The sequence below is a fragment of the Phocoena sinus genome, chromosome 13, assembly GCF_008692025.1.
Source record: "Phocoena sinus isolate mPhoSin1 chromosome 13, mPhoSin1.pri, whole genome shotgun sequence".
NCBI lineage: Eukaryota > Metazoa > Chordata > Mammalia > Artiodactyla > Phocoenidae > Phocoena > Phocoena sinus.
Window position 1 is genome coordinate 2,318,181 of NC_045775.1, and position 18,875 is coordinate 2,337,055.

The window sequence follows — 18,875 nt, forward strand, 5'->3', positions numbered from 1 at the left end:
TTACTTCTTCTTGTCCAATTTGGATTCCTTTTATTTCCTTTTCTTCTCTGATTGCTGTGGCTAAAACTTCCAAAACTATGTTGAATAAGAGTAGTGAGAGTGGGCAACCTTGTCTTGTTCCTGATCTTAGTGGAAATGCTTTCAGTTTTTCACCATTGAGGATGATGTTTGCTGTGGGCTTGTCATATATGGCCTTTATTATGTTGAGGAAAGTTCCCTCTATGCCTACTTTCTGGAGGGTTTTTATCATAAATGGGTGTTGAATTTTGTCGAAAGCTTTCTCTGCATCTATTGAGATGATCATATGGTTTTTCTCCTTCAATTTGTTAATATGGTTTATCACATTGATAGATTTGCGTATATTGAAGAATCCCTGCATTCCTGGAATAAACCCCACTTGATCATGGTGTATGATCCTTTTAATGTGCTGTTGGATTCTGTTTGCTAGTATTTTGTTGAGGATTTTTGCATCTATGTTCATCAGTGATATTGGCCTGTAGTTTTCTTTCTTTGTGACATCCTTGTCTGGTTTTGGTATCAAGGTGATGGTGGCCTCGTAGAAGGAATTTGGGAGTGTTCCTCCCTCTGCTATATTTTGGAAGAGTTTGAGAAGGATAGGTGTTAGCTCTTCTCTAAACGTTTGATAGAATTCACCTGTGAAGCCATCTGGTCCTGGGCTTTTGTTTGTTGGAAGGTTTTTAATCACAGTTTCAATTTCAGTGCTTGTGATTGGTCTGTTCATATTTTCTATTTCTTCCTGATTAAGTCTTGGCAGGTTGTGCATTTCTAAGAATTTGTCCATTTCTTCCAGATTGTCCATTTTATTGGCATAGAGTTGCTTGTAGTAATCTCTCATGATTTTTTTTATTTCTGCAGTGTCAGTTGTTATTTCTCCTTTCTCATTTCTAATTCTATTGATTTGAGTCTTCTCCCTTTTTTTCTGGATGAGTCTGGCTAGTGGTTTATCTATTTTGTTTATCTTCTCAAAGAACCAGCTTTTAGTTTTATTGATCTTTGCTATCGTTTCCTTCATTTCTTTTTCATTTATTTCTGATCTGATTTTTATGATTTCTTTCCTTCTGCTAGCTTTGGGGCTTTTTTGTTCTTCTTTCTCTAATTGCTTGAGGTGCAAGGTCAGGTTGTTTATTCGAGGTGTTTCCTGCTTCTTAAGGTGGGCTTGTATTGCTATAAACTTCCCCCTTAGAACTGCTTTTGCTGCATCCCATAGGTTTTGGGTCGTTGTGTCTCCATTGTCATTTGTTTCTAGGTATTTTTTTATTTCCTCTTTGATTTCTTCAGTGATCACTTCATTATTAAGTAGTGCATTGTTTAGCCTCCATGTGTTTGTATATTTTACAGATCTTTTCCTGTAATTGATACCTAGTCTCATGGCGTTGTGGTCAGAAAAGATACTTGATACAATTTCAATTTTCTTAAATTTACCAAGGCTTGATTTGTGACCCAAGATATGATCTATCCTGGAGAATGTTCCATGAGCACTTGAGAAAAATGTGTATTCTGTTGTTTTTGGATGGAGTGTCCTATAAATATCAATTAAGTCCATCTTGTTTAATGTATCATTTAAAGCTTGTGTTTCCTTATTTATTTTCATTTTGGATGATCTGTCCATGGGTGAAAGTGGGGTGTTAAAGTCCCCTACTATGAATGTGTTACTGTCAATTTCCCCTTTTATGGCTGTTAGTATTTGTCTTATGTATTGAGGTGCTCCTATGTTGGGTGCATAAATATTTACAATTGTTATATCTTCTTCTTGGATCGATCCCTTGATCATTATGTAGTGTCCTTCTTTATCCCTTTTAATAGTCCTTATTTTAAAGTCTATTTTGTCTGATATGAGAATTGCTACTCCAGCTTTCTTTTGGTTTCCATTTGCATGGAATATCTTTTTCCATCCCCTTACTTTCAGTCTGTATGTGTCTCTAGTTCTGAGGTGGGTCTCTTGTAGACAGCATATATAAGGGTCTTGTTTTTGTATCCATTCAGCCAATCTGTGTCTTTTTGTGGGAGCATTTAGTCCATTTACATTTAAGGTAATTATCGATATGTATGTTCCTATTTCCATTTTATATATTGTTTTGGGTTTGCTACTATAGGTCATTTCCTTCTCTTGTGTTTCGTGTCTAGAGAAGTTCCTTTAGCATTTGTTGTAAAGCTGGTTTGGTGGTGCTGAACTCTCTCAGCTTTTGCTTGTCTGTAAAGGTTTTAATTTCTCCATCAAATGTGAATGAGATCCTTGCTGGGTAGAGTAGTCTTGGTTGCAGGCTATTCTCCTTCATCACTTTCAGTATGTCCTGCCACTCCCTTCTGGCTTGTAGGGTTTCTGCTGAGAGATCAGCTGTTAACCTTATGGGGATTCCCTTGTGTGTTATTTGTTGTTTTTCCCTTGCTGCTTTTAATATGCTTTCTTTGTATTTAATTTTTGACAGTTTGATTAATATGTGTCTTGGCGTGTTTCTCCTTGTATTTATCCTGTATGGGACTCTCTGTGCTTCCTGGACTTGATTAACTATTTCCTTTCCCATATTAGGGAAGTTTTCAACTATAATCTCTTCAAATATTTTCTCAGTCCCTTTCTTTTTTTCTTCTTCTTCTGGAACCCCTATAATTCGAATGTTGGTGCGTTTAATGTTGTCCCAGAGGTCTCTGAGACTGTCCTCAGTTCTTTTCATTCTTTTTTCTTTATTCTGCTCTGCAGTAGTTATTTCCACTACTTTATCTTCCAGGTCACTTATCCGTTCTTCTGCCTCAGTTATTCTGCTATTGATCCTATCTAGAGTACTTTTAATTTCATTTATTGCGTTGTTCATCGTTGCTTGTTTCATCTTTAGTTCTTGTAGGTCCTTGTTGACTGTTTCTTGCATTTTGTCCATTCTACTTCCAAGATTTCGGATCATCCTTACTATCATTATTCTGAATGGTTGATGAGATTTAATGGACATTGTCACGGGACCCAGATCTTCCCTTTTTCTTAGAACATCACCCATATCTGGCATTCCAGAGTGACTCAGCCGTCCTGAAAATTATATGTATTTACATAGTTATCTGTAACTAATGGTTCCTATTTAAAAGTGAATTAAGACATAATTATTATACATATTATATATAAATCCCCACACAAACACATCTACTTTATATATACATATACATACACATACATGTCAGAAATAGACAGTAGAACCCCAGGGAATGGTGCATTTTTGGTGATGAAGAGAATGGGCTTCCAAGTCAGACTACACAAGTGTGTGAACTAGGTCTGTGTCTCATCCATAAATTGGGGCTAATAATAGTGCCTAGCTCACAGCTTGTTGGGATAGTTGAAAGTGGTAATGTTTATTGCTGGATACATGTGAGGCACACAAAAAAGTTAACTCTACTGTTATTTCATTTTGGTGGTTGCCTTTTTCCCATTAAATGAGGGACGACAAGCAGATTATTCTACCCAGAACTTCTGCTAATATTATTGCCAGATTTGACTCTTAGGAGGGTTAACTGTTAAGCTTCTTGACTGCCAGAGCAAAGATGGCCACAGAGATTTCAGGATTGTCAAGGTCTAGTTAAAATCATACCAGTTCTGCACCATCTGTTAATTAGGAATACAGTGTTGGCATATGTGGAAGGAGAAAGGAACGCTATTATTTCACCATATTTATGGTTTCTTGATTTATTGTTAGACTTGACCGGAGCATTTGTTACACCTTACGGAGGACATTGTAATCAAATGGAAACCATCTCCATCTTGTCTTTAGATTTTTTTCAGTTAATTAATACATTTCTGGTGGAGAACCCATCAATTTTGATCTGGCTCCCTTCTTATAACATGTTTTGGTGCGTGAAAAGGAATTTAGAACTGCATTTCTCATTCTTTTTGCCTGAGCCCTCTGTTCCAGTGTCTGGTGCGTGTTATTGTGGGAAAAGGATGGATTCGGGGTAAGAACCTCCGGTCTAGTCCAGATGTCACCCTTTATTGACCCAACAGTCTTGAGCATTCACTGGATATGGTGTCTTCTGTAAAATGAGAAGCATGGTATTAGAGATGGGAGCAAATCCAGAGATCACGGTGTTTACAGCAGACGTTGTACCATGAGGTCACCATAGGGGTTAGTTAGTAGGCCCAAAGGCACATGTGACCTGCGGCTTATAGATAACAGGGCAGGACTTGGACTCATGCTTTTCTTTCTTCCTTTCAAATTTACTTTTTTAGTTCCAAATCCACTAAAATACTTAATCTGCCTTAGTGTGGAATTATTGTGTGACAAATGAAATTAAACTCTCTAGAAGTCGTAGTAATATTCTGGTGTAAGATAGATTCTTTTTATTTTAATGGATACATAAATACTGCTTCATTTAAAAGATTGCATCTAGATGATACCCACATTTGGGGCCTAATTTTAGAGTCATCTGGTTTCTGGGGGATGGATTACGTATCAGTATGTAATACTGAATCACTCCCTTAGGGGTTAATTCAGTGTTAGTCAAACAAAAAAATTCAGATTCAAGCAATGCCAAAGCATCTCAGCACATTTAAGGATAGGAGCTGGGGGTTGGGAGCGGAGGAGGTGGAGAGGGGGCAGGAGGGACAGAAAGGGGCCTCTTCAGATCAACTGAAATAAGGTGATCACTAACCCTGAACTAATTTCAAAATCAATTTTCAAGGTTGTTTTCTGCATCAGCGCCTGCCTGGCAGCAGACTGCTGCCTGGAAGCGTTGTGATTAGTTTTTATCTAATGCTGTAGATCCTGGACTCTCAACATGACAGAGATTGTGGCCCAGAAAATCGCCCGGAAACCGGACTTTACAGAAATACCAGCTCTTGTGAGAACTGGGAGTAGGATGTGGCCAGATCACAGCTTTAGGAAGTTTTTCCTCCAGCCGGCTTTTTTATGTTTTTTTCGGATGGCCTGGGAGTGGAAATCAATAAATTTAAAAAGTCACCCTTATATCCACTTGAAGTCAATCTTTCTTCCATCATGGTGCTTCCATCTCACATATGGACAGTTTAACAGCAAGAAAATCATGTCTGGGGTGAAGCTGAGACCCCCAACCACTAGGGTTTCCTCAAAAGCTAAAGATGAGGGTTTTCCAGTGGATTCCATATTGTTCTGATTCCTTTTCTTGGTGATATTTCTTTTTAGTAAACATTTAAAAGAGTGAAATGTGGTTCTTTATGATTAAGTCTCACAAAGATTGTTCAGAAAACCAGAAGGGTTTGGAATAACCTGTGCACATTTCCCCTAATGACTTTTTTTTCTTGGAATGTGCATTGGAAGGTATGGTTTTATTTTTATGCAACTTGGAAGTTCTCACAAAGAGGTACCTAGAACCTCTTGTATGTGAGGTTCAAAGTATGAAAATATGTTACCTAATGAATAATTAAATCCAAACGAAAAGAAAAAAAAATACCAAGGCCACCTGGGAAATGGATTTTAAATTCTATTTGCTTATTTTTATGAGAAAATACCCACGTGGCTAAGTGCAAAGATTTAACAGTTTTCTTTAGCAAAGATTTTAATTTTAGCAAACAATGTATGCTTTCAAATCACTCTGTTCAGAGTTTGGGGATTGTTTTGCTCAGTACACATATAGCTGTTATATGTATTTTGTTTGCATTCTGGTCATATTTAAAGAAGTCGTAGGCTGTTTACCTTTGCATTTTGGTAAAAAAGATCATGTGCTATCAACAAGGTTAAATTTTCACAATTAGAGACTTAAATATCTTCATCTCCAAGATACTGGGCATGTTCGTGTTAAGAATGTAAACATATTTTCTGTAATAAATATTGATAAAATAGTTACAGTCATGGCAGCAGGTTCGACAGTGTCAACTTCTTATATTTATGCTTAGAATGCTTTAGAGGTTGGTCTGCATGACAGTGTGTCAGAACCTCTTGGGGTATACAAGAAAAAGTGAGAAAGTAAGCAAAAGAGGAGAGTTTAAGAAATACCCTGAGAAAACCATAATTCAAAAAGAGTCATGTACCAAAATGTTCATTGCAGCTCTATTTACAATAGCCAGGACATGGAAGCAACCTAAGTGTCCGTCATCGATGAATGGATAAAGAAGGTGTGGCACATATATACAATGGAATATTACTCAGCCATAAAAAGAAATGAAATTGAGTTATTTGTAGCGAGGTGGATGGACCTAGAGTCTGTCCTACAGAGTGAAGTAAGTCAGAAAGAGAAAAACAAATACCGTATGCTAACATATATATATGGAATCTAAGGAAAAAAAAAAAAAGGTCATGAAGCACCTAGGGGTAAGATGGGAATAAAGACACAGACCTACTAGAGAATGGACTTGAGGATATGGGGAGGGGGAAGGGTAAGCTGTGACAAAGTGAGAGAGTGGCATGGACATATATACACTACCAAACGTAAAATAGATAGCTAGTGGGAAGCAGCCGCATAGCACAGGGAGATCAGCTCGGTGCTTTGTGACCACCTAAAGGGGTGGGATGGGAGCGTGGGAGGGAGGGAGACACAAGAGGGAAGAGATATGGGAACATATGTATATGTATAACTGATTCACTTTGTTATAAAGCAGAAACTAACACACCACTGTAAAGCAATTATACCCCAATAAAGATGTTAAAAAAAAAAAAAAGAATGTCTACTGAGCCTTCTGAACTGAGTGGTGGAAACCAGAAGGAAAACAAACAGTGGAAACATATTTCCCTTTTACAGAAAAAAAATATGGAAAAAGAAACTATTTCTGATTCCATTGAGGTAGCACAGGTTACTTTGTACATGAGGAGTTGCTTTTTTCTTACACTTTTAAGATTCTCTCTTTGCCTTTTGATAGTTCAATTATGATGTGTCTAGGTGCATAAATCTTTGAGTTTATCCACCTTGGAGTTTGTTGAGTTTAGTGTTCAGCTACTAATTGGACAGAGATTCTCTTAAACACCTTGATTCAATAAATCCCCAGCCTTTACTGAGGGGCTTCATATGTGCATTGGGTATACCTTCAATACTCCAGCAGGGAATTTACAACTCTGCTGTAACCTTCACTTCCTGACCAGAGCCTCAAGGTCAGAAAGAGGTGAGGGTTTAGGGTCTTCTCAGGTCTTTCCTGGGCATGCACACAGCTCTGCACATGTATGTGGCATTCTAGATTCTCAGGGATAAGTCAGAGCTTTACAAAGCCCACTACAGATGTCTCATTCCCTAGTGTTTTCTTAAAACTAGAACTTAAAATGTAAAGATTTTTTGGCCAGCCTCTTGTTAGTCCCAGTTAGTGTTGCCACACCAGGCAGCTGTGATGTTAAACAACTGCCACTGATTGTTTTTGACAAATGCCCAGAGATAGGGCTGTTTATACAGAGTGAGCTCCGAGTCAGGTCAGACAAAGAGAAGCCTTGAGAATGGAGCTTTTTGCAGAGCTGCCAGAACAGTCAGATAATGACAGATTTCTGGGTATGAGTTTTGGGGAGCTCCAGACCCTTTCTGCCTTCTCCAGTGGGTGCTAAGCTGTAGTTTTCAAAACTACCAAGAAACAGTTGTGAGGTGATTCTGTTTCAAGGCTCTTGTTGAGCTGGAGAGAGGGAACTAGGAATAGGTCAAGTTAAAACGTCACAGAGTTTGCTGTTCCTACTGAATACATGCTCCTTGGATAGCTACAACCCTTTGATTAATTTCTAGAGTCGCGAAAAAGTTGACTTTGACCCTTTTTGCTGGTGTTCTCCTTACTTTTATGAAGAAGTGGACTTTTGATGGTCCTTACTCTGCTATTTCAGAAGTGCTTATCTTGAGGCATTTTTTTTTTTCTTTTTTTGAGGTATGCGGGCCTCTCACTGTCGTGGCCTCTCCCGTTGTGGAGCATAGGCTTCGGACGCGCAGGCTCAACGGCCACGGCTCATGGGCCCAGCCGCTCTGCAGCATGTGGGATCTTCCCGGACCGGGGCACGAACCCGTGTTCCCTGCATCGGCAGGCGGACTCTCAACCACTGCGCCACCAGGGAAGCCCTTGAGGCATTCTTGACATGGCAACTGGTGGGAACGCAGATCGTTCCATTTCTGCACCTGCCATATGTTTTAAATTCTGTTCTCTCGGTTTATACAAAAACAGAGAAGCAGATCAGCAATCCCATACGGCCACTGGACTGGGGAATGGCATGTCAAGTTCTCTCTCTTGGAAGTCCTCAATCTCTGTGATTGGTACATATGACAGTCTCCTTTATTTGACTTTGGGTAGATGTGGGGAGAGGAATTATTCTTCCTCCACCGAAAGGGAAGCAGGGAAGGAAAAGCTGAAGCATTCTCCTTTGAGCCAGTGATTAAGATGACCATATAATTCATTATCTGAACTAGGGTACTTTTGATAGTGAGAAGGGCTATTAAAAATGATTTAATATATGTATGTGTAAGTAAAGCGAGAGAGAGACACACACACACACACCCAGGCTCACATGTGCACACACACGCACATACAGATTTATTGACCACCAGGTTAATATTATCACACTGGTGCGTCTGAAGATGGTTTTATTAAAAAACAAGTTTTGAAACTTTTGAAAGCAAGTTTTTATATAAAATAAATATGTCCATGTGCATTAAGACAAAATAGGGTTTTTTTGATATTGATGATCTGACCTTAAAAAAAAGCAGAATAACCACTCTTGGTACATATTCATGTGTGTTAATTGCATTCCTAAAGTTATACTTATTTAATACTATGTCCCTGGAATTTTTCAAAAAATATTTACTTTTAATATGGTGTAATTATTGTAAATTTCTTATAAAATTTCCTTTAATATTCTTCAAAGTAATATTTTGTGGTTAATAAATTTGAAATTTCTGACACCTCCAATTTAATCTTCTCTATATACTGTTATATTTTTAATTCAGAAAATACTCTCTCTAGAGGTGCTGAGGGACCTGGTAATCTCATAGCAAGTTTTGCTAAGGTGAAAATTCTCAATGCTATTTTAAAAATATTAAAATTGTAAATATTTCAGGCAAATATTTTTGTAGTTATTGTCTGTTGCTTCCACTCAGGATGTCTTTTGTTGACAAGTATTTTTACAAAACAACTCAGCAAAGGGTTGTTTCTATTGATGATCCTTTTAACGTTTTGTTAAATTTATATGCTGCAAAATCACAGAGGCTCTTAATTTTATGTTATTGTGATAAAAATACAAATTAATCCAATTAAAAATAGGTTCTTCATAAACTTCCTACCGGTTGAGATACTTCCAGGCAAAATTATAGAATTTCCAAATCAAGCTGTCCACTTGAACTCTCATCATTCAATGTGTTGAATGCCTCCTTTGCTTTTTCTTGTTTTTTTTTTAATTTTTTTTGGCTTTGCAGCGTGGCATGGCCTGTGGGATCTTAGTTCCCTGACCAGGGATCTAATCAAACCTGTGCCCCCTGCATTGGAAGTGTGGAGTCTTAACCACTGGACCGCCAGGGAAGTCCCGTCTTTTGCTTTTTTGTAGGATACATTTCGATGCCCTGCTGGTTTTAAGCTTTTCCTCCCAAAACTGCAAACTTGCAATTCTATAAAATATAGTTGCAGTTGTATAAAATAAGATTGAAGGCTTTATTTGGCTCTATTTGTTGGATAATCTGATCAAAGCTTACAAATGAATGCTGGGGCTCTTATCTGTGGAAAATGCATGAGTTTGAAGCACAGACGTTGTGTAGGTGACCCTGGCTTCAAGCTTCTCCTGCTTGCTTCCTGGATCTCGGATGTGTCTGGGTAGGGTAGAGAAGTGGCCCATCTTCCCTCATTCTGAAATAGGCAGCTCCCTTTAGTTGGCTCCCTGGCCATTTCCTGCAGCCCTTCTGGGGCTGTCCAAAGGGGTACCTTGTCATCTAATGAAGTATTAGTGATGTGGCAATCAATTCGAACAGGTGGGCAAAAGTTGTATCCAGAAATGGCATCTTGGCTGGAAGAATGCTGCCTATCACCAAGATGATGGATTTCTTTTAAGCGGTATCCTTGCTTATTATTTATAAGGTGTATCTAGTATAAGTCACTGCTTGTAACTCAACTAAACAATTGAAAAGAAAACTCAGGGAAGGCCCAGCTTTAACTGTACATCATGGACTCATTGGATGTTGTGTTTGTCCCTCAAATTCTGCACTTTAAATGCTAAAATAAAAAAATAATAATAATATTTAAAAAAAGCTAAAATAAAATGCTTATAAAAGAATATGAGACTTAACTGTGAACTTCGAGGTTTAGAATGGTCTACAGAGAGAATTTTTAAAAAGTTAAGTGTAGTGTGTTGTTGGCATTGTTCACTGGTGACACCAACAGACATTAGTTTGAATAAAGTTTGCATCTCGTATTTCTCAGTGGGAAAACAAGCTCACATGCCAATGAGGCTGAATTCTTTCCTGAAAAAATACACATAGGATATTCAAAATTTTAAGAATTTGAAAATCGGCGAGCTTAAATTTTTTTTCTTAATCCTCGAGTGACATATTCTGACGTATTTCTGGAACTCTGCATAGTGGGCAAATTCCAGATTTTAATGGAAGAAGAATCAGGGGACACGCACCTCCCTGGGGCACACATGCTGGTGAGCTCGCTGGAAAACTGCAGCACCTAGATGCAATTCCTTTTATTTTTATTTTAAAAAATCTGACCAGTGAAAACTTAGAATTTTTCATGCATCGCTGATTTGGGGCATGTTTTCATCACCCCCCCCTTTTTTAAATACAAGATGTCATTGTGTGATTCTTTCAGCAGATCAGAGCACAGCAAGGAAACAGGCCTCTGGCACCCTTTCCGGGGGCAGGATCCATTGCTTCGTGCTCTCTGAGAGGAAGGATGCGGCAAACTAATCACCTAAACGCTCGTGAAACTCAGGTCCGCCTGCTCCGGAGGACATCCCTCTCTGCACCTTCATGGCACTCAGGTGTGCCTCTTTGAGGACACAGGGCAGAATGTGAGGTGGGCTTCCCTGGTGGAAAGGGTGTCGGGCAGGAGAGCAGCCGCTGGGCTGTGCCAGACCCTGCAGGACTGGACCTCCATGTGGTCTGATCTGCTGATTTTCCGTGGGTTTGTTCTTGGCCAGGGCCACAGGTAAGCCCGCCCCCCCTTACAGGAATGTGAGTTAATTCTAATTTTAGGTGACTTTTTTTCTATCTAGTTTACCGCCTAAGATTGCTAATTCTGACTTTCAATCTGCCATTTGACACCAGTGGTGTTAGTTGTTAATACAAACAATAAATTGACGGCAGGAGGAGGGGCTGGCCCTGGCTGGCTGGCTAACGGCTCTGGAGAAATTTCTCAGACTCCGCTTGCTGTATAGATCAGCACCGAGACCAAACGGCAGGAGACTGTAAATCCCGTCATTCCATTTAACCTTTTCTACCTTAGTGCAGTAATTTCAGAAGGCTCCAGAGAGGCAGGCTAAGACTATTTCTAGAGGGAATAACTTACCGGAACAGCTCCCAAGATCTCCTAGATGGAATTTGGAATTATGAGTCTCCCTGGCTTACTCAAGCATTGATGGCTCTGAGGCTGTCTTGTGGTATCGAGCCTCATATGGTATTTCCATGGACACTGTAGTCAAACTGCAGCAAGCAAGAAGCCAACAGGATTTCCCTGGTAGTGGCAAACCAGCCCTTTATTATTGTTGATATTCTGAAATATCACAACATACAAACAGTTAATCTTTTGAGACCCTTAGAAATGTCAGATCAGAAAGTCAAAGATAGAAGTCTACATATACGTCCAGCCTGTGAGCTGCTCTGCACACGTGCCTAGTTGTGCTAATGGAAAAGATTTTAAAAACATTTGCTCTCAAGGTGCCAGCAGTGGTACGAAGTAGGTCATTTACGTCCATTTGCCCCCTGCTCTTTCTTCCTTTGGATGTTCACTGCGTTTCTAACGTCCAGTGAGGGGATGTATTACGCTGCTCTTGTTTTAATGCCAACAGGGTTGCCTCAGCTCGGCCAGAAACAACATTGCTGAGAGCAGTCCAGAGTGCTAGCTGGCTTGTGTTTTGCATTTTCATGAGGTTAGAGTCCTGTGGGCAGAGGCTACATCCAACTATATGTAGCAGGTAATCCAAGAATATCCATTCTCGCCGGCAGATATCCCCCGGTCCCTTGTCAGCTGACTCAGGCAGTGGACAGATTCTCTGGGTTGGTCTTCCGAGGCCCGTGAGTGCCATTCCTCATGGCGGCCCCTGCAGGGGAAGGTGAGCTGCGGTCGTGGTGAAGGAAGGCTGTAGATGACCCACCATGGGATAGATTAACAGGAGAAAATCAAATTTAATTTCATACGTACGGGAACCTCACATCCACGAGAGGGTCTGAGACATTAAGGTAAAATGGGGTCCACACACCATCCTGAGCTAAGGACTGGGATGGGGCCTGGGGCTGCCAGGTCAGGAGGCTCGTTCACAGCACAGTGCGCAGAAGATGTCGGGTCATTAGAGCTTGTCCTGCCACACAGCTGGGGCCACGTGGACAGAATTTCTCTCCAGTAGTAACTCTTTTCTGGGAAAATATCCCCAATTTAAATTCTTCTAGGTAGTTGAGGGAGGGGCAGTAGTTTCTCTTGAACCTGCAGGTCTTGATTGCCTTTAGGTCAAAATAACCCTCATGCCAGAGGGACACATCTTGGGGAGGCCTGTTCTGAACCCTTACAACCTTCCTCACCCAACTGAAGTCTGTGAGCCAACACTTACTCGCTTGAAAAATGAAGAGGTTATTTTTCTCTAAGGTTCTTCTGCCGATTAGTAAATCTGTTAACAAAGGCAGGCACCAAACAACCCCTGATTTACATGCAAGACGAAGGCGGTACATTACACACAGAATAATAAATACCTGGTACCCAGGAGGCATCCGCTGTGCCCAGGGCCCGTGCTTCTCCCAGAGTCGCAGAAGCTCAGGCGCCGTCCAGCTCTGTCTGTTCTCTTGAGCGTGGCCTCGTAGGGCACAGGAAGGGCTGCGTCCACACGGATTCATCTTGGGATGGGGTTTGAACTGGATCAAAGGTGAGGTGCTGTGTGCCCGTAAGCTGGAAATGCCAGTAAACCTGGCATGGTCCCTGCTTTTGCTATGGCGTGGCAGCAGCAGGAAGTGATTCCCGGGTGGGGTGTGCAAGGCGGCCGTCTAGGGTCAGTGACAAGGATCCAGAAATTCTGTGACATCTGAGGAAGTCAGTGGGGATTCCTACATTGTGCTTTTTAAGAATCCCTTTGAATTCTAGATAGAGAAAAATCACGGTCACACATGGAAGATGAAAATAATGACTCCAAACATTCAAGAGCCCCGAACCCTCCTTTACGGACGCACTTTGTGTGCACGGGATAAAAAGAGAGCCCTGAGTTCCCCATGCGCTGGCTCGTCGGGGGATTACCACTCGGCCCTGTTTGGGGCTGTGGTCCCCTCATGTGTACAGGTCCCTCTCTGTTGAGGAGGTTGACCGGGGTCACCCATGGACACTGAAATTGGACCCTGCTTAGATGAGAACAGCACAGGCTAAGTCCTTTCAGTTCTGAGGTGGAAGAAACTTCTTTCAAATCTGAAGACCGTGTCCTCCTCCACCTGCCTCCCCCTCTCTGGTCCTCACGGTCTGGGTGGCTAGGAGCATCCCCTCCTGAGGCCTTTGATCTGAACTCCTGGTTTCTCGGAGTCTGTGGCAGCTGCCTTGGTGCAGCTGAGGCTGCTCCTGGGGCCCTGATGAGAGAACAGAGGGAAAGCCGAATACGCAGACCTATTTATCTTTTGAGACCTACCCCTGCCATGTTTGCTGTGAGCAAAGTTGATCAAAGGAAAAGTGATTGAAGGAGAGGCTGTAAGCTAAACACTTTTTTCAAATATAGCATTTCACAGAAAAGCCCATTAACTTTTGAAAAATGGTTCAACTGACACAGTTTTTATTTGTAAAACACCTGGCTACACTTGTTTAGAAGTGCGAATACTTTCTAAACGCTTTCCACATTACAGTACCAAGACCAAAAGGTACACTTTTAAAATTTGAATTTTACGTACGAAATCAGTAACTTTGTCTCACAACCACAAAATGTGAAGGTCCTCTGTTTCACTTTACGGCTACTGAGTAATGTAAGTCAATATTAATGTTTATGTGGGAAATGGCCCATTCACTCAAACTTCTGAATTAAAGAATGCCAGAATATAAGGCGAAATGAGAATTGTATTACGGGGAGTCGGATTTGAATCACCAGGCACTTTTCCAGGTTTCAAAGTGGTCAAGTTAATTCAGTACCTGGTGGGGAGCCTTGGGTGTGGAGGGGGTTTTCATCTGTAAGATTATAAAAGTCATTTGCATGTAGTTTGGTTTCCAGGGGATGAATTAGGCACCTGCTTTTGCTCTTGGCATAACTGTAACCTAGGCTGCAGGCACCGCGTGTCCGTTCGACTTCGTCGGGGTCCGGCCTTGGCTGCGGGGCGCCCACGCGGAGCCCTTCCTCCTGGCTCGGTGGTCTCCCCGCCGGGCCCACCGCACCCGCTCCGTGTCTGTTTCAATCCTCCTGGGCTCGGATGACTGGGACCCCTTCCTGGTTTTACAATGTAGCGCTTCCCTTCGACCTCAGCTGCAGCTTTTTATGGCTCCGCTGCTGTCGGCTGCCCTGGGGAAAGTGCCGCGCTGCTCTTTACCTAGAGGGCGGGGGTCGTGAGCAAAGGGCAGAGGCTCTGACAGACGACAGGTTTGCCATTTTCTTCAGGTTCAACCACTCCTGGCCAGTTTGGCACGCCACCTAAGCTCTCTGCATCTGAGTGGGGATAAGAAACCGGCTTAGGAGCTTCCCTGGTGGCGCAGTGGTTAAGAATCCGCCTGCCAACGAAGGGGGCACGGGTTCGAGCCCTGGTCCGGGAAGATGCCACAGGCCGTGGAGCAGCCAAGCCCGTGCGCCACAACTACCAAGTCTGCACTCCAGAGCCTGCGTGACACAACCACTGAAGCCCATGCGCCTCGAGCCCGTGCTCTGCAACGAGAGAAGCCGCAACAAGGAGAAGCCCGCGCACCCCAAGGAAGAGTTGCCCCTGCCCACCGCAACCAGAGAAAGCCTGCGGGCAGCAACGAAGACCCGACGCAGCCAAAAATAAATAAACAAATAAATACTAAATAAATAAAAGAAACCGGCTTAGTCGCATTGCTAATGATGAATGGCAGGTGCCAGCAGAGCTCCTGCTGCTGCTGGGAGGGTAGCAGCTATTTAATTGTGTTGTTCGCTGCTGCCTCCAGGGCTGAGGACCACGGCCAGCACGTGTGAGCCCTCCAGACATACTTGTTGAATCAAACCCTCCCGGCAACATCCCAGTTCCGTGACAAGACCTAGCTAGAGTCTGTTGCGTGACGTGTTTGCATCTCCCGAGCCCACATCAGTTGAGGGTGAAGAAGGGATACCAGAACCTTGCGGTGTTGCTGCCAGAGATCACGGTCAGCAGGAAGTTTGGAACCATCTTTTTTTTTTTTTTTTTCGCGTGGTCTCTTCCGTTGCGGAGCACAGGCTCCGCACGCGCAGGCTCAGCGGCCATGGCTCACGGGCCCAGCCGCTCCGCGGCACGTGGGATCTTCCCGAACCGGGGCACGAACCCGCGTCCCCTGCATTGGCAGGCGGACCCCCAACCACTGCGCCACCAGGGAAGCCCCTGGAACCATCTTTTTGGTTGGTAATCCACCACACTGGGTGAGTTATATGTGGAACTAGCCAGGTGTGCATAATTAATAACCAGCACCATGGGACGTTAGGAATTCCTGGAAACTACTCTCTTTCCATTTAAAACAATAGACTGTTCGCTCACGATTATATTGATGCATCCTGCTTCTCCGCAAGACAGGCACGGGCTAATTGGCCTTGTGACAATTACTCAACAGAGAGATCCCGCTTCTTAAATGGTACCTAGCCCCGAGGAGGGCTGGGGGGCGGGGCGGCGGCTCCCTCTGTTCTCGCACGCGACCCCCCAGGGACAATCTCCTTTGGCTGGTGTCCTCCGGCTTTTCAAGGAGGTTGGTTTTCCTAAATAAAGTAGGGAACACATGTTTCTTCCCAATTATATTTCATCTCCAGCCAGTTTCTGACAAGACAACTGTTCACCTTCATTTTTCCTCAGTGTAGTGACCTAATGATGGGAAGAAAACGCCACATTTGATAGTAGTGACTGTGATTCAGATCGCGTTCATTCAAGGGGCTTGGCCTGAGCGACAAGGTAGATGGTCATTTACCAGGATGGATAAAAGCAAAAGGAGATAAAAGATAAAAGGAGGGAAGAGCAGGTTTGGGAGGGGGGAAAGGGAGAATTAAGAGCTCCATACATGTGGACAACACCAGCATACAGATGCTGAATCTCTTCCCTGACCATTTTTCATGTCTACATTGACCTTGACAGAGAAATTTCATTTAATGGTCCCTGTTCTGTTACTCTTCATACAATGAGGGAATAAAAAAAAGAAGACTGAGCTTACTTTTCTCTCTACCAGACACTGAAACAACGATCTTTTCTGTCACCATCTCGATTGTGATCTTGTTTGTTTTTTATTTTGAAAGATATTAGACGTATCGGAAACGATGCAGCGTCTGAGAGTCGGGCAGCCTCTGCGCGTGGGAGGATCTTTGTGCTCCTGAGCATGAGTTATTTTCTTGCCGTGAAGGGTTAAGATAAAAGCATCAGAGCAGCTCTGTTCAGCCCAAGGATTTCCTTTTGCTTAGATTCTGAAGAACTGCAGGTCACTGAGAGAGGTCTGTCCTTCAGATTCTCTAAGCTGACAGGTGGATGTCTCTAGCCATGCTCAGAAGTCCTGTGAAATGAATATCAGCAGAGGTACAATCCTGGAAAAAGGCTCTCACTCATCTGAAGGAAAGTCTGTGTGGTTTGCAGAGTCAAGTGGGTAACCTGTCTGTTAAGAACTGTTTATCAGAGCCAAAGCTGGGTTAGGTTGGTCCTAGGTACTCAGGTCAGCAAACTGCAGAGGATTTGGCCACTCCTGCCCCGTGGTCTGTAGGCGGGGGTGGGTTGAGAATTTCACTAGTCCTGGTTTCACGGCCAATGAAAAAGTAATGCACTTAAAAACCCAGTATGATATTACTAACACATAGTTTTACTTGAAAGAGCTCAACCTTGTCTGAATTATCTTGAACATCTGACTACAGTATTATACTGCTGACGTACACTTTGTGCAGCATTGGACTTGTACGGCAATAGAGTAGGTAAAGTTTCATGTTGACGTGCGTCATCTGTAATTCTGACAGTTTATGGGGCAAACCATCATTCTATCAACTGCCAAGTAACAATTAAGTCCCACCTTCTCCCAGTCTCTAGTTGCAAGATGAAGGGGTGGGGTGTGGAAGAAAAAACAAAGAGAAGCGTGTACAGAATATCATTATTGATCTTGATGGTCACCAGATGTACCCTTTTTGTCCAGATGTTTTCTATTTTTTTCAAAGAACCTCTTTACAGTATTTCTAACTCCGTGCTCACCGGAATTCCTGGATTATGGTGATGTATATGTATCGATGGTGAGTTAGCCCCCAGGCCCTTGTGGAACCCCTTGAGAATGCTTCCATCTTTGACAGCTTTTCTTTTGTCTGAAAGGGGTCAGAATTCTTTTGGCAACAACAAAGGCACGCCCACTACCTGGTGACTCTTTTGTGTATGTGGTCACTTTTTAGCCAAAAGGATGCAAAATCTTTCTGGGGTTTTACGTTAATGATGGATGATGCCATAGTCTCAAGGTACAAGAAAATTGAAACTCTCTTGGGTCATTGAATTTTTATCAAGTTCTGATGATATTTAAAATATTTTCACATCATTTGCTTAATCTATTGCTATGCCAAGAACATTACGATTAGCCTCTGATTTTTAGCAGTTTTTTTGGGGTGAAGTATTGCGGTTCATTCTTTTCCATAGTGTATCTTAAATAGATATGACCTATCTAGCCAAGATTTTAAAGACTCCTACATTTGATGGCTTGTTTGCATTGCTTATTTCCACCTGCTATTTCAAATGGCTGAAAATCAAATGTGGAAAAATGCTTAGAAAGTGTAAAAGAAATGTTAAGTGGCCTACAGGAATCATTTAATGCGTCGTGTGAAATATTTAAAGGGTGAAGAAAAAGATAACCATAAATATGCTAAAAATGAAACTCTGACCTGAATGCAATTGTTAAAAACGTGTTTTTTGTTAACATTAATCTTTTAATTCCTTTTACTGTGTCTACAGCACAAAAATATTTCCTTAAATTAAAAATGATAAAATCTCTTATACATTGTGGGCATGACAACTCGGCGTGGAACCCAGTTTGAGCAGCTGAACCAGTGGAAGTGGTGTGACTGTTCAACTTTGCTGATGCCAAACCTGGATAAAGATTATTCCATTGGCTTAAAATTTGTGGAATAGTATCTAGGTTTATTATAATGCCATCTTTTAACTGTTTTCTGTCAACTTGAGTGACACACACAAGGAATTGCATCCATTTGAAGAAGTTTGAAACACTTACAGACCCATGAGCTGGCCACCGATTCCAAGTGCAGACCATTTCCATTAGCCCCCAGAGTTTCCTGGTGCCCTCAGTGGTCCATCTCCATGTGGTCCACGCCTGGCCCCAGGTAACCACTGATGAGGTTTCGGTCACTAGATTGTGTTTTTATAAATGAACTGTACATCATGTATTCTTTATGTTTTGTTTTAGATGTTAAGTTTTACAATTGCTAATAAAATGTGTACTTTTTCAAAAAACAGCTATTTGGTTATGAATCTGGAAAAAGAACTCTCTTCATTAGATGGGAGAACGCGTTTGCTCTGCATGGGGGTCCCTCTCCCGTCAATATGTTCATTTCCTAGGGCTGCTGTCACAAAATACCACAAACTGGGTGGCTTAAAACAACAGAAAATCATCCTCTCACCGTTATGGAGGCCAGAGT

General features: G+C 42.2%; 1 protein-coding gene across 1 annotated transcript in view; it reads left to right on the forward strand.

Moving 5' to 3' along the window:
- Nucleotides 1-18,576, forward strand: part of LOC116764590 (doublecortin domain-containing protein 2C-like) — a 141,396-nt gene extending 122,820 nt beyond the window's left edge. Inside the window, 1 exon segment of the mRNA XM_032653314.1 lies at nucleotides 18,175-18,576. Within this exon segment, the coding sequence (XP_032509205.1) occupies nucleotides 18,175-18,198 (24 nt within the window). The 3' untranslated portion in view covers nucleotides 18,199-18,576.
- The last annotated feature ends 299 nt before the right edge of the window (nucleotides 18,577-18,875 follow it).